The sequence below is a fragment of the Lissotriton helveticus genome, chromosome 1_1 (assembly GCF_964261635.1).
Source record: "Lissotriton helveticus chromosome 1_1, aLisHel1.1, whole genome shotgun sequence".
NCBI classification, from domain to species: domain Eukaryota; kingdom Metazoa; phylum Chordata; class Amphibia; order Caudata; family Salamandridae; genus Lissotriton; species Lissotriton helveticus.
In genome coordinates, this window is record NC_136057.1 from 1742753551 (window position 1) to 1742770235 (window position 16685).

Sequence of the window (16685 nt, forward strand, 5' to 3'; positions counted from 1 at the left end):
TTCAGTGAATCAAAGACACAGCCATCATCAAAAACCTTTACAGATAAAGCTAAGGAACTTTTGAAACAACTGAAAGAAACATATCTGATTTCTCCATGGATTGAATTGTGGGTGGGTTTTGGTGCATTTATCCTCATACTTTGGCTCATCTTGGTACTTACTTTGGGACGCTTCATTGAGGGAAAATATGCTAAAATGGACACAGCAAGTCAGAACATCAACTTGATCCTCAAACCACACACATCTTCACACGTCGAGAAAAGAGAACTTTCTTCAGCCAACTTCACAGCCAATCCGATACCTGGTGGGGTAGCCTGGGACAACACTGACTATGAAATTTATGGTCCGGTCGAGATCCTGGAATATCCACACCAAATTAAGATCTCCTTGAGTGACTTTGTAAAACCAAACTCATTTGCTGATGATTGGGACTTCGAAAGCATTAATAATATGATGTCTGACTTAGTAATGTCTGCTAAATTTACCAAACATGATTATTTGCAGGGTTCTACAAATTATGATAGTATGTATTGCTATAACCACTATGGTAACCATTTTATACATAGATCTGCACAGCCTAGAAATGTTTTAAATTATAATCAATGGGAACATTGTGCAACACCTCCAAAAGGGAGCTCTAGAACCGTTTATGACAAATATTCATACTTTTCAGGTTTTAACACAAGTAATGCTGAAACATTTTATTTTAAATTGTCAAACAAAACAGGGACCAAGACCATGATAACCAACACAAAATTGATATATTCAGACTCATTTTTTGAACAAATGAATACTTTTGGATTTGATTATTGGGACAAAAATGTTGAATTGAAAAGTGTTTGGGGTACAAAAGAATGGCAAGTACAGGGTATAGAATCACTGTTTAGAGCCTGCATGATCCCAGAACAAATGACATTTTTAAATGACACTGTTCAACAAACCACCTGTCTTGGCCTAGCCAAAATCAAAGATTTAAATAAACCGTCTATTCCAAAGCCAACAATGTTTAGCAATAACTCCGATACAGATGAAGAGATAGACGTAAACCATATATTAAACCAAAACAGAACACATCCAAATTGGAAACAGTGGTTGATCTGGCCCACAGATACTAATAACTGTCAAGACAGATTCCTGAACAAAACACAGGGGTTCAAAATGACCAGGCCAGACCCTAGATATCCCCAAAGACATCACCCAGGGATAATTACAACCTACAGTGTGGGCAAATTATGCCTTCAATGGCTACAAACTTCCACACTGCCTGAAATTAAGCAACACCTAACTTTACTTACTGATGGTGCTGACTTGCGTGATTTCATAATGGGACCACGCAAACAGCGTCAAAAGCGTTTCATAGCAGCCTCTGTATATGCAGCATACAATGAGGCCTGGAAGGTTACTCAAATTGAAACAGCAGAGAGAATACAGGAAATTGACCGTATTAATTTGGAAAAATCACTTTCTGTAGTGGACAATGGGTTAATGACTCTGTCCTCCAGAATTTTTTCTTTGGACAGCATTGTGTCTTCAGTAATCGATATATTATCGCAAGACTTACTGTTATTACAACATGGTCAGTCACAATTGCGTTCTATTGTACAGCTTGGCTGGACGTTACAAAATCTGCATTCAGGCTATGTGCCTTGGCGTTTAATCAACACAACGTCACTATTCCAAATCTTTAACCTTACTGATAGACAAGTCGGTATGGGACAAAAGGGTGCTGATTATACAATCTTGAGCATTGAAAAACTTGAAAGATTACCAATGACAATGTCAGAACGACCTGTCAGTGAATGGATAATACACGGAATCATAAATATTCCAATCTCAACCTTCAGGTTTCAATACTGCCAAAAATATATACAGGCTGGCATGTACGAGAAATTGGGAAAGGGGTACCTTAAAACAACATGGAACCTGCCCTATTCACATGCATGTGTCAGTAATAAAGGCCAGAAAGTGTTCCTTAGTGGCAACAATTGTGCGATGTCACTAAGCGGCACGCTTCTGTGTAACGGAATTAGTTTGCATGGAGCCTGTGAAGGGAATTCATACAACCTTTCATGTCACCAGCAAGGCGCACCTGCAACTGAAATAGAACCATTCTTTCAAAGACTCTATAATGGGAGTTACATTCTTATTGTAGACCGCAGATGTTGCAGTCTTATGCCCGGGACTCCTTATCTAGTAACTACTACTGCGAAGGTCAAGTGCTGTGGACGTTCTTTGTTCCCCAGCTCCTTTCCAGACAGGGAGGCAAGGGCATGGCCCGATTTGAAAATTACTTCTATTCGAATAGATACTTTAAGCAGAATGAAAACAGTCCTTCTTCAGACGCCTACCAGGCTCTCGTCATCAAAAGAAACGTATGATCTACAAGTCGCAAGGACGACTGCAGAGATACATACATTATTATCAACTAATTCCCCCGTACATTTCGCGGAAATCCTGAGCGAAATCTTAAATATTTCTGATACCAATGGGATCTCAGGGGTATTTAAGACAGTATTTTCGATGGCATTAACACCATTCAAAGCCATACTGGGTATTTTTCCAGATTTCGTCCATTCGATTTTTGGCGGACTTCCCCTGATCTTGGGACTAATTGCAGGAATCCTATTCTTAGTCCTTATTTTTCGTTATGGCAACCCATGTCACAGACAAAACTCTCTCGACAATGGAAGATACAATCCTAGCCATTGGATACCGGGACCGGATATCAAAAATCCTGGGACTCTCCCGGCTTAGAGACCTGAACATGACTTGGTTTCTATCATTTCGACCAATGTGGCAAAGATGTGTTTTACCTGTATTGAGGTGTCTGCTATGCGGAGAAGAATGCGTGTTGGACACCTGTCTGACGCTACAATCGGATGCGCCAGTGGATGCAGATACATTGTTGGTTCCTACCAAGGTTCACGCTTTGTGCTGCCCTCAAAGGCTGCCAATCCTGATGACGGCATTCGTGGAAGCTTCACCACTACGATTGATGGGTAGTGAAGTTCAAGATGAAAGCAGCATCGAACAGGTACGACCTTCTGTCAGTAATGCAAATCAGAATGTCAATGGAGACAATCATGCGCAAGAATGCATGATTACACCTATTTCCGAGTTAGTGGAACTTTCCCAGGAAGCTGTTGACAGTTTTTTCGAAAGCCTAAATGATATGATGTTCTCACCCGAACAGAAATAGAGACTTTTGAGCAAGCTCGCACACGGCGTTCCCTGAATTCGGCCTTCAACTTTAAAAATAAAGTCACATGAACATTTTCGCTTCCGTTCACGGACAGCAGTTTTTTCAGCAGCCCCAAATATTTTTGCATATTTTTCGGGACACTATCTTCTGCTTAAAGTAAGAACTATTCTTAGAGAACTAAGGTTTCTAAAATTTAGATAGCTTATAGACATTAGCTGCCCGCTGGCATGTTCATAAAGATATTTTATTCTGTGATGGAATGGTCTCGAATCTTTTTTCTGTCAGAAACCATTTCATGTGTAATTCTCATATACCAAATAAGCAATAATGTATACAAATGCGATTACTTTGGCATTTTTCTACAGCTTGAGTGCATACCATATATATATGTCTGCAATTTTTTCAGTATATTTGAAAATTTCAAAATGCATTTATGTATTTTGGGGTGGTAAGGTATACACACTACTCTATAGTACGTTGTACTATGTTATACTATGCCTAGATTAGTAAATATGTCCATAGTTAGCGTGGAGTGGGTGTCATGTATTCCTATCGGTTCTGAATCGATCCCCCTATTCCTGACCCTATTCTAGTTAAACAAACCAACAAGTTAACTAAGCAGTCAGCCCATGAGGCAGAAAACCCCCATGATGCAGATACCGTTATCTGACGCAGTCACACTACGGCACAGGAACGTGTTATCTGATTAGGTCATAACGCTTGCGATCTAATTAGACAAGCGATATTCCTCCAGCCCCTGATAAGGCATACGACGTTCTCATAACAAATCAAACCTATGACAACCTGGAAAATCCGTGCGGCCATTGTTTTGATTTCACCGAGAACTTTAGCGAAAGAATGTGCTAACGAGCAAGTCGTATGACATCCTTATTGACGTATCTATGTCCATCCTTACGTCAATCTCGGCACCTTAAAGGTATAAATATTACCGATCTTGCCCTATGCAAACACACGCGTGGTGACGAGACGGAGCAGCCATACTTGCCGAAGCCGAGAGCAGAGCAGACCCCGCTGGCAGCAGCCCCGCCTTCCTGACGCGCTGAGAGACGCGCTGCTTTCTCCTGCCGAGAATCCAGCACCGGCGTTTCTGGGTAGCCCTCGCAGGCAGCCTGGAATATCGAGAGCAGAGAAAGAGATACCATTCCTCATTCATCCTAAACTTCCAGGTACAGAACTGAATAACCCCTCACAGAGAATTCTTTAGTTATTCACTTGGCAAAAACAAACTTAACTTAAACTGTAACTTTCTATTCCCGCCCACGTATTAGACTTAGGTCAGGTACACGGGGTAGGCATATTTAGAAACACCAGTTGAGTACGTTTAGTCAAATGTATATGTGTATGTAAATATATTTTATTCATTTTAAACATCTTATGGCTTAGAAACCATATCAATGTTTTTACAGTATTACTTTATACTATTGCTTTTAATGTATGCACTTTACTTAGCTATAAGTATTGCAATAATATCGATCCATTTCTCTTGTATGAGAAAAGAGACTGATCAATAAATAACACCTTTTTATTGAACACGCCCGTCTCTTCCTTTTCTCTACATTCTGATGAGACTAAGAATGCACGTACTGACTGAGTAAAATAATTTGCCTTTTGTTCACACGACTCTTGAGATTGACTCTTGATTAGGGGAGAGCAAAGTTGTCATGTCCTATGGTTGTCAGAAACTAAATCCCTTCTTGTCTAATCAGGGAAGTTAATTCCTCCTTGAACATTCGAGAAAGTTTCTAGCGAACTCTGAGCTATGCTGGCAAACCCAAAAATTAAGTCTAGTATCGACAGTAGTAGACCTAGTTAACGTCTGGCCTAGGCCTTTACTGCTGTAGGTATTATTCCAATGCGCAGAGCCTATTGGGAAGATAGGAACTACACTACAGCCTCTTTTCGGCAAAGTCATGGAATCATTGGTCAACAATCAACTATATAAACATCTAGAAAATAACAAACTGTTGGACCCATCCCAATCAGGGTTTCAAGCTTTTCATAGCACTGAAACAGCCTTACTCGAGATAGTGGACAACATCCGGCTTGCCCTCGACACAAGACAATCCGCCATCCTGAGTTTACTTGAGTTGTCGGCTGCCTTTGACACCATCTCACATGGAGACCTTTTGGAGCGCCTAGCAGAGTTTGGTGTCGAGGGCTCAGCACTAAACTGGATCAAGAGCTACCTGCCAGATCGGTCCTCCAAGGTTCAAATAGGACATTTTTCTTCTAAGAGCCAGAAAATTGACAAGGGAATCCCCCAGGGATCCATATTGAGTCCCACACTCTTCAACCTATATGTGTCCCCATTGGCAAAAATAATCAAAGCACATGGGTTTGAAACAGTGTCATACGCTGATGACACGCAGTTGCTAATCACCCTGGGACCAGATCCCACTGATACCAAACTTAGGTTCAAACAGTGCATGATGGCCATAAATGACTGGATGACAAACAACCACCTACTACTTAATGCTAGCAAAACCGAAATATTGCTCTTCGGTGATGCGCATAAACTGTGGACAGATGACTGGTGGCCGTCTGCCTTGGGACTCTGCCCCGCCTAAGTCAGCAGCTCGAAATCTGGGGATAACACTAGATAATAAACTCTCCATGGCAGATCACATCAACAATGTAGTGCGTACCAGCTATGGGCTAATGCGTAATCTCAGGAAAATGTTCAAATGGATTCCTCTTCCCTCGGGCATGCCCCAAGTACAGGGACTAATCATTAGCCATCTAGATTACGGTAATGCACTACCCACCTCCTTAAATGAGGAGCATTTAACAAAACTTCAGGTCCTGCAGAACACTGCTGCCAGGCTGGTCCTAAACCTCCCTCCCTGCACGCCCTCCGCGCCCTGTTTGAAGACCTTACACTGGCTTCCCATCAAAAATAGGATCAAATTCAAACTATGCTGTCTAGTCCACAAGACCCTTAACGGCAAAGGGCCAAAATATCTAGCCAATAAGCTGATAAAATACCAACCGGCCAGGACTCCTTGCTCTTCCAGTAAGCATCTCCTAACAGTTCCAAAAGTCCGAACAGCCCTGAAAAGTGGAACACTTTGCCTCTATATCTCAGATTGGAACCGGATCATAAGAGGTTCTGAAAACCCTTAAAACCTGGCTTTTCTAGTTCTGCCGAGTCCCCTCTTCTGACTTCCCTGAGTATCTGCTGGCGCTATGAGACCTAGGGGTGATATACGCGACTAACAAATACCATATACATACATACATACATTTGTCGAGGCATAGTCGAAGCAGCATCACTGCAGCATAGGTGCAGCAAATGATCTCTTCAATAAAGATTAGTGATGAGGAACATAGGGAAGGCCATTAGACAATGGACAAGAATCACAGTCTGCTGAGACAGCTGCCATTAAGTCCTCACCTCAGAAAAACATATCAAGAACACCTTCTCCCTTTTAATCGAGCAGCTTGACAGGAGCTCTTCCATGTGATTCCAAACCACTCCAAGAATGGCCATACAGAAACAGGAATGCACCGGGAACGCAAAGCAGCCCTAACAATTTTGTCAGACCAGAACCCCCCACCCCTTCCCCCAGTGAAGCACTGCCGTTTTTGTTACTGGGGGCCGATATTGCAGCACCGCTGCAAAACAGGCCCCCAGTAACAAAACCAGGCCCCACTGTTGCAAAACCAGCCCCAACCCTTCCAGCCTCCCGGGGAAATGGCCAACATCCATCCGGCCCATCCAGCCTTGTAAACAATGCTCCTGAGTCCGAACTTATAAAGAGCTGTCAGAAAGCTCCTCCACATTGGGGTCTGTGACCAACCAATTCCAGGGAAAATTCTTACATAACGTTGCAGAATCTAGGACGAATGTTTGAAATGTTTTGTTTGAACAACATTGAGTTCAAAAATAAAAATGAGAACCCGCAAGAGACAAAAAGTATGTTGTTTGAACACAGTTTGAATTTTTGTTGATTTCTCAAAACTATCAGTTTTTTCTTACAGCAATACCACTTTTTCAAGTTTTCATAGATTTGAACGAATTCTCATTGAAAGGGTTAAACTTATGTCACCCTTGTGTGGAATTCAATCATTAGAGATATTGTTCTAAATACTGTTGGCTGAGGTTTTCTGCAGTGTATCTTTTTATTTGACAGTGTTGTACTTGATTTCTGAGGCATTGACCTGAAATCAGTTAAACCTCTACCTCCTCTCCAACACCCCTGAGCTTGTCACTATCATTTGTTAAAAATGTAACATATATATAATGCTTGTTTATTTATGGCTTAAATTTAGTACCTGCAGAGGTGACAGGGTCCTGGAAAGGTTGCGCGAGGTCTCATTTGGGCGCAGGGCAATTCCACAATGAAAAGATTTTGTAGTTCATTGCTACTAAATCATTTTTACATAGAAATTTGAGTGTTTTGATAATTCTGCAGAAATACCTAAAAATGCAGTTAAGATGATAGCTAGTACTGCATGTGAGTTGTCTGCTTTAGCAAGCTGAACGTCAACTTGGACTTGCATGCTGTTTTAGAAGATCTGACGCTTATGAATACGAATACTTTGAATCCTTACATAGTCTCCCTAAAATTGAAGATAGATCTCATGGAAGTCATGGCAGCTGGCGAAGGTACATTTCCTAGGTAGACAGCAACATCTTTATGGGGCAAGGATCTAAGAAATTAGAACCACACTCCTGGTGTGTGGAACACGTGCAATAAAATATATAATTAATTTGTAGCATTGTTTAGGTAAAGTATGAACTGAGAGCTGTTCCTTCACCCACTATTTTGGATTGCTGTAAAAACCTCTTTAGTTAAGTTATAGTTTTCATGCTGGGAAGAACCAATATTTTGATCTAAGTTCGAAGAGATTTCTTTATCATCTGTGTTCTTGCAATTGTACACCTTTCCCCTTTTGCAATATGCTAGAAAGAAGGTCCTCTATTCTTCGATGTAATAATAGAATGCAACAATTTGAAAAGCGATAGTTTGAAAGGGAATTTGAAGTTGAATTGAAGTTAGTTATGGATTTCTTGTTTTATTATTACGTACACAATTTAACATTAAGATACTGTGAAAATTTGTTTTAAAATAATGTACATTTTACCACTTGTACTTTTTTAAGGTGCAAATTTCTTACATTTTACTTTTTATTAAGAACGAGTTTGAATGGAAAGTATATGAGTTTGTGGATTTTTAAACACTTTTCTCAATAACAACTACTCGAGATTAATAGTATGTGAATTTGTGGATTTAAAAAAATAATAATTTTAAATTGAACTTGTTTATCTAGGTATTCTGAATAGTGTATCTTTCACAAATGCAGAGGTGTTTCAAAAAACTTGAAAGCGCAGAAACACATTTTGAGTTACAGGTGGGAATTAATATGTTCAGGGCTGACAAACTGCAAGATATGGTACACATATTAATCTATGGGCTACTCAGGAGCACTGGTTATATTTTGAAAGCATAAGCTACACGTTCCCAGATGTTGTCCTGCATCAGTAATTCACACGTACCATTGACACAGTTACAGAAATTAGGGTGAAACCACCAGCTTGAGGAATTCTCTGTTAAGCAAAATTGCTTAAGTGGTTGTTCATTTTAAAAGTAGTCCTTTTCAAAGAATTCAGAAAAATAATATTTTTCATGACTTCTGCTTCTGTACACCATGTCTTAGATATGGTGATAGGCCTTCCGTGACAGAAAATAGAAATAGGCCTTATGCCGCTTTTGGGTCTTCAGTCACTAGTGACTGTAACCAGTAAGGTAGGCCGCTGTGATACTCATGTTGTGTCCCTACAGTGATCAGGGAGAGTGAAGTCCTGTAGCTGTCACAGTAGCTACTGATCACATAGGGCAAGTGTATATATATGTTTTATGCTTATCATTGAACACATGAGGGTGTGGGTTGAGCCCAAGCCCCCAGCTGGGACCAGAAATGACCCGGCTGGCACCAGCCACATTGGGCTACAAGATTCCTCCCGACAATCCACCGGCTACAACATGTCACTGTGGTGAAGTGATGTGATTGTTGCCTTGTGGCCTTCATTCCTCTGAAGTCAGCATCTTTTGAAGGTGTAGTTGAACTGAACTCCTGTCTCTAATTCTTGTCTTCTTCCCCTCTATTTTGGGTTGCACAGCCAGTAGATCTCTTTAGCCCCAAAAGGAAATAAAACGTGTTGTACCATACTAGGAGAAAAGAAGAATGGGCAGGCCTTTCTTTAATGAGTTATGCTTTGTTAGATATGGGGGTATTAGGAGTCAGATAAACCTGTCAGAGGGTCTCTCTTCTGCAGCTCTCCATCATAGGTGAAGCCTCACCATAGCTCACAGAAACAGATAACTCACACAAAAGAATGTTATATTGATTTCTTATTTACTATGCATAATTCATTTAGAAATCATATGTACCGGAATAGAGATCTTTATATCAAACATTTCAGCAGTTGTGACTAAAGTTAGGTTAAACACTAAAAATGCTGCAGTCACATTTCATCACACATCCCTACTCTATTAGTCCAACTGACCTAATTTGCATAAGCATTCTACAGATTATTTAGTTATTTAACTAAGATTAGTTAAGGCAACTAATGTCAGTATCCCTACAAACCTAATACCCAGTGCTTAATTTGTATAATATTTAGTGCCAGGCTCTGACCAGGAGGCCACTGCAGCTTGCACCACCCATCGCCCTTGTCATCGCTCCCAACACAACTACTAACCATCTCTACCACATGTGAATGCGACAGTTCAGATTATTCCCGGTTCACAAAGCTAAAGTTATGGCTAGGGAGGCCAGTATTAGCAATTTTAATGTATATTGTAGTCCTAAACTACCATTGTTCTGTTCATCTCTAAATTAGATGAGCAGCGCCACCATGTGGTGGACTGTTCTAAGTAGGGTGTTGACAATTATGTGCCGGTGCCGAGCACCAGAAACCCATTAAGTGCCGGTGCTGAGCACCGGAAAGCACCTGCTCAAATTAAGAACTGCTTATACCTCTACTGGACCTACAGTCGGAAATCGATCTCTCAACATGTCCCTTCAGTAATTGGTCCGTGTGTGCCACCCCTCTCCAGCAGGGTCGGACTGGGAACCCAAAGCAGTCCTGGCAATTTTGTGGGACTAGCCCGTCCCCACGGACTTGGGCAAGTGCGAAGCACTACTGCTTCTGTTATTGGGGTCCGATATTGTAGCACTGCTGCAAAACCACCCCCAGTAACAAAACTGGCTCCTCCCACTGTAAAAGTGGCACCCAACCTTCAAGCCTCCTGGGGAAACACCCGATGCCCGCCATGGCCAGTCCAGCCCTGCTCCTTAATCCTACCATTCTTTTATACCTTTGTCTTCAATGATTCCCTACAGAGAGAGGAGGGAGCGCTCTTGCGCACCACAGCCGTAATGTTGGTGCTTCGGAACACTGTGTCTCTTTTGAAGCAGTGGTTGGAAGGTCCTTCCCAGCAGCCGCGCCCACACAGGTAAGAGCGGTAGGCCCGGGTGAGGCGGGATTTCGACAGACGATGACGAGGGAAAATTATTTATTTATTTAATTTCCCTCGTCGAAATCCCCCCGCCTCCCCCCAACCGGCCCCACCGCTCTTACCTTCCATGAGTCGCGGCTGCTTCCCAGGGAGGTTCTAACAAAGCCGGATAGCCTAGCGGCTGTAATTTCTGCACATAGCTCTACAGCTTTCAGGGAGCAGAAAGTTACCACCACTCTGTTTTATTAATGCTATTATTGACAAATTGCGACTCTGTGTAAAATATAGGGATTGAGCAAACATTTTTCGACATTGCCATCCAGTCAGTAAGTTAGGCACTAAGCCTGCTGCACACACTCTAAGGAATGATTACATTCAGGTTGGCACACAATCAGTCATGACTTGTATGTAACGTATGTATTGCCAGGAATACCCTTCCAGACATAACATTTCTGTGTCTAAACTGTTACATGTGTGCTCTCTTGTTCTCGTTTGCATTTTTTGCCACCCTCAATGGTTTATTTATTAAATTTACTCCTGTTCACTAAAAATGCTATTCTGTGTCTAGATGGGTTCAATGTTCTCTCTGTTGTCCTCTAATTCGGTGACTCTTTAGATCTCCAGAGTTTTTAATGCGCTGCCTGTGTTGTTTTTGTGGTTCATTATATCTCCAGACTCATTCCTACATTCTGTCTATTCTCTTCCTCTGATTCCCTGGACTCTGTTCAGATGGATCATGTTCTCACTGTTCTCTTTTGCTGTGTATCCTGCTATCACAGACTGGTTCATGTGCTCTGCCTGTTCTCTATTTCCGTGGTTCTCTTTACCTCCTGACTTACTCAAGTTTCTTTATTGCTTTCCCTCTCTGTTCATGCAGCTGCCGAACCAGTAACAGGAAGAGTCTTATTCTCACCAACACCTCCCCAACTCTTCCGCGGCCGCACTCCCCTCTCCCTGGACATATAGGTAAGACTCAACCCACTGGATACCATGTGGGAGTTGGTGGGGTGAGACTACAATGTGTAGCGTTTACCGTGTGTTATACAGAGGTCTGCATCATGTGTACCCATTGTTAGGTTGTGTTGTCAACACTTTTGTAGGATGGGTAGAAGTCTATTGTTTCCATGCATAAACCAACCACAGGCTTGCTCTTTTCTTTCTAGCATTTGCAAAGTGCCTCTCATGTGTGATGAGACACCCAGGTGCTTTTGGTGGTCATGTAAGGTGCTACTCTGCAATTAGTGCATGTTTGCTATAGAATAGGGATTTATAGAGTGGCCTACGCGACTAAAGTCTATCTATTTATTGTGTGTGGGGTTCAGAGAGGTTCTCCCATCCTGTTGCAGCAAACAGGCGTATTATTTAAGCTCAGATTAACGCTCTGAGCTATGAAAGGTAGAGTTGCTTGACAGTTTGGCCACATTTTGGCCAACCGGGTAAGAAGCCATCCTGATATTGTCTTGGTTGGTAGTGTGCAGGTTTGTAGACCAGAGTAGGCAAGAGGGGTTGAATATCATGCCTGAAGTGCTCTAGGCCTCTATTATGTCCAACCAGGAGTGGCAGAGGAGAAGCCTACCAGGAGGTGCAGTTCCCACCCCCGAGCAAGCGCAGGCTCTCTTCACATTCTTATGAAATAGGAGTTGTGTTCATGTTTACATCCAGGATAAAAGTAGCTACCAACCTTTGCTATTTGAACTGTAAATAAGAGAAAAGACATTGGATTATTTCCTGTTGAAGGTCCCGATTTTATGGTTGAAATATCAACTTGCAAACATATTAACTACCACTACATAATCAATGTAGGTACTTAGTGCCATATTTATAATGTATATTACTCGTCACAAATGGCCTAATTCAAAGAATCGGGCCATTTGTGACTGGTAAAATGCATTTTTGTGTAGTAGTGTGTAGGAATTCCAATTTGTGATTCAGTAACATGTTAGGATTCAGTGTTAGGAAGGGGCGTGTTGAAGGCGTCCCTTATAATACCAACTTTGCTGGGGTATGTAAGAATGTTTTCCACTAAAATGCGGTTGCAAAACATTCGCGTTTTACAACCTACTTCAAGTAGGTGGTTACCCATTTGCAAATGAACCGCCCCTTTGGGAATGGTAGAAAAAAGTTTTTTCTGAGCAGCCAGTGGGTCCCATGGACCACTTTCTGCTTTTAAAAAATTTAAAGAAAACATTTCAATTTACGTTTTTAAAATGCAACCTGTTTTCCTTTAAGGAAAATGGGCTGCATTTAAGAAAAAATGATCTCTTCATTTAAAAGCAATCACGGACATGGTGGTCTGCTGACCCCAGCAGGCCACCATCCACGTGATTTCAGCGATTCCTAATGGGTAGCAAATTGCAACCTACCTCATTAATACTCTTGAAGTAGGTTGATTTGCGACCCACTAAGAATCGCTAAATGAAGCTCATGCAGTTTCATACATTAGGAATAGCGATGACCTAATTGCAATTTGCAGCGAATCTAAGGGCCATATGTATCAACATCCTGATTTGCGATTCTCAAATAGCGATTTTTTAGAAATCGCTATATGAGACTTGCAACTAGGGATGTATGTAAAAAAATCGCAATTTTTTAGCGATTTCTTAATTTCCTTATTTTGCGATTAGCAAATTGCGAATCGCAATTAAGAAATGCTTTCCCATTCATTTCTATGGGCCAGGAGGCCTATAGGAATGAATGGGAAGTTATTCTCAATTTGCGATTCGCAATTTGAGAATCGCAAATTGAGAATAATTTCAAGGGTGAAGGGGTGTCAAAAGGACACCCTGATGCACCCCTGAAATAAGCATGGGTGCACATGTGGCGCACATACATGCCCTAAGGGCATGTATGTGCTTCACATTGCACTTTGAAAAATGCAAAAAAGTGCATTTTTCAAATAAATCGCAAATTACCACCAACTTGAAGTTGGTGGTAATTTGCGATTCCTTAAGGCCAAATTGCACTTTTTTGGTACTTCTTACATTGCATTTAAGGAATCACTAAATTTGCGATTCCTTAAATGCAATCGCAAAATAAGGAATCGCAAATTTTGCGATTCCTTATTTTGCCTTAATATATACCATTTGGCAAAATGGCATTCGCAAAAGCCGAAATTCTCCGAATTTCGGGGTTTGCGAATGCAATTTTGCTTGATACATATGGCCCTAAATTATTTCCAACAATGATACATATGGCCCTTATTAACTATTGTATCTCTCTACCTTCACTTTTCGACACTTACCTTGGAAATATACTGTAACGGTTGATATTGTGGATGTCGTTTGTTTGTAGGATAATATTTCATTGCAATATAGAGTCAGCCCACTGCCTGGCAGGCCTTTCCTGCAGTATACATCTCAGCCCCATCCCTCTATGTATACATACTATGTACAATCAGTATTAAAGTCCTGTGTCCCAACACATCTAAACACAAGCCCAGTGCACACAAGTCTGCATGCCACATGCTCACCTCATTCAATAGCCAGTATCCTACTTCCCTGCATGAGAGGCTGAATGTGCTGTGATTGGTTTAGCTGACCACACTCCTCATCTGCCCCCTCGTTTGTTTCTGCTTCTCTTCAAAGACAGTTTCCTCTAATCGATTTCTAGCTTCACTGCAGCCCCTACTGGCCTCTGCTCCCAGGTGGGGCGTAATGCAGTCATTAGACTCACAAGTGTCGTCTCTCATACCCTTTCAAGCATGAACAGCGCTGAATTACTCATGGAAAGAGAACTGGGGATCAAAGGGTCCCACAGAGTTCTGTGACTTCACTTTTAAGCCTAAACGATAGCTAAGTTGTCGTCCCTTATTTTCCTTCACATGGGCAGTGTTTCCTCCCAGGGAACCACCTGTCACCTCAGGGGTCTGCTGGCAGTTCTCCTTTATCATGCGGACATCTTCGGGTCTCCTGGCGATTCATCCTACCTAACCTTCCACTAGTCACCAATTGCCCAGTGTCTGAGCCAGCTTGGCTCTTATACTAGACAGACTCCAGTGGGAAGGATGCTGGAGGACTGGGCCTCCTTAACCCAAGGGCGTTACATGTTCCTATTTTAGTAAAACGCAAAGTTTATTTGAAAAAACTCATCTAATTTGCATGGCCCCATGCATCTAATAGAATGATATACCCTGGCTTTTCCAGCAATAGTTTTTCTCTTTTCTTTCCGGCTTCGGGCTCTGGTGCCTGCCTTCGGTGGTTCTTTCAGCGCCGGGACACTCTGTGGAGTAGCTTTGCGCTTTATAAGTACCCATTTTCATTTCATTTCATATATGTATTTATTTATTCATGGTCTGATGTTTTTATATAGCTGCATACATAATAGATCATTGTACAAAGAATGAGACAGTCGGTAGTGTTAGTAGCAATGAAAGAACATAATATATCATCAGGAACAATGGACAAACAAAATATATACACAGTGGTAAAAAAATGATGGGAGTATTTCAGCCTTCCGGGGTGCTTTCCAACGATATTGGCGAGGCCGCATGTGTGGAGGTAGAAGGGAAGGATATGAATATTTAGGAGAAGAAGTGGTGAGGGACATGGTAGAGGGCATTGGGGTATTTTGTGAGGGGCACTAGCTGATATCGCCACTGCATACATGGCCTATTCAAAATAATCCAGTATAGAACCCGCTCATCAAACTTCTTCAAAGGAACTAACCCCAGGATAATGAAGTGGTGGAATGGTGCATCTTCAAGCCAAGTGGTCAAAGCCTTGTTTCCACCGATTGGATTAGAGCTCATACTTTCAAGCGCTCTAGAGTAGGAGCTGGGGGACAGTACCTTTCTTGGGCCACTATCCAGATATTGGCAAGACCATGAATAGTCTTGCATTAAAAGAGCAGGAGGTAGATTTGCAAGGACAGTTGTGTATTTGGATCATATTATACAGGACAATCTGAATTTGAAAAAATAAACATGAATGCAGGAGGCAATAGCTTCTTGAGGAATCTGTTGCTGAAAACCAATACTACCTCATCTTTCATTCCGCCTCTTCCATCACCCAACACTTCCTGTTACTTTCTCACTCTTGCAAGTAATTTTTCATCTCTTCTTTTTCCTGTTGTCCAAATATTCTCAGTGTTTATCTTCCTCCTTCTTTCTCCCTTTTCTGCATTTCTCTCTCTCATGTCTGATGATGAGAAATAAGTCTCTATTCTTCAAAAGTGAGTGCCAGTTTCCACTCCCAACAGCCACTTTCACAAATCAAGCAGTTCTGTGATCATTCACCCCCATCCAGCATGCAGTTTTGTTTAATAGCCCAAAATGTCTGGCTTTTCACTTTAAATGACGGTATCTGATGATGATGACTTTCTATAGGATGGGTCTCTTCTGTCACCCTCAATGACCATTTTGTATGTTATTGACAGCCATGGTAAAGACGCAAGGTCCGATGCGTTCTTCTTTTGTTTCACCATCTAAGTTGCTTTTAATAGGGCTGTGTGCAAGAAGGTTCATCGGCTTGTACCCTTTTTAATCGCTAACCAGTGTTCTGTCTCCCTTTGCTAGGTGTTACTGAGAGATAAAGGTGATAGGCACTTCTGTAAAGAATACCAACAACAGCACGTGGCAGATACACAGAAAGAATAGAAGGGTATGCTCTGTGTTAAACGAGGCAGCAACAGGGTGACTCAGTGGTCAATCTATTGTTGTTTAAAAGGACTCAGTAGTTTCTGATCAAGGTTATCATGCGACCACCACTTGGATTTTAAGGATTTCTGCACTGACCAGGTCTCAGTAGTTCAATTGCCTGGTAGAGAATTTGAGTGGCACTTCTTCAGCCAGTAGAACAAAAAGAGGGCTCTTACTCAACTTTCCATTGGTATAGCTGTCTGTATAGGTCTGCTTCTGAGATACATTTTGTTCAGGTTTCTGCATAAAGATCTGGAGGTCATGTTAACTCAGGTTCCTTGGGATCTGGTTGGGGGGTACCACTAAGTCCACTAGAAGTTCATGTTCAGTGCTTGGCAAGGGATAAGCTTATCCATATTAT

The 16685-nt window shown here is 41.7% G+C and overlaps 1 protein-coding gene across 1 annotated transcript in view; it reads left to right on the plus strand.

The window, feature by feature from the left end:
- The window catches only part of MAST1 (microtubule associated serine/threonine kinase 1), a 419095-nt gene that overhangs the window by 202223 nt on the left and 200187 nt on the right, over positions 1–16685 (plus strand). Inside the window, exon 3 of the mRNA XM_078689234.1 lies at positions 11567–11655. Within this exon, the coding sequence (XP_078545360.1) occupies positions 11567–11655 (89 nt within the window). The remainder of the gene's footprint in view (positions 1–11566; positions 11656–16685) is intronic.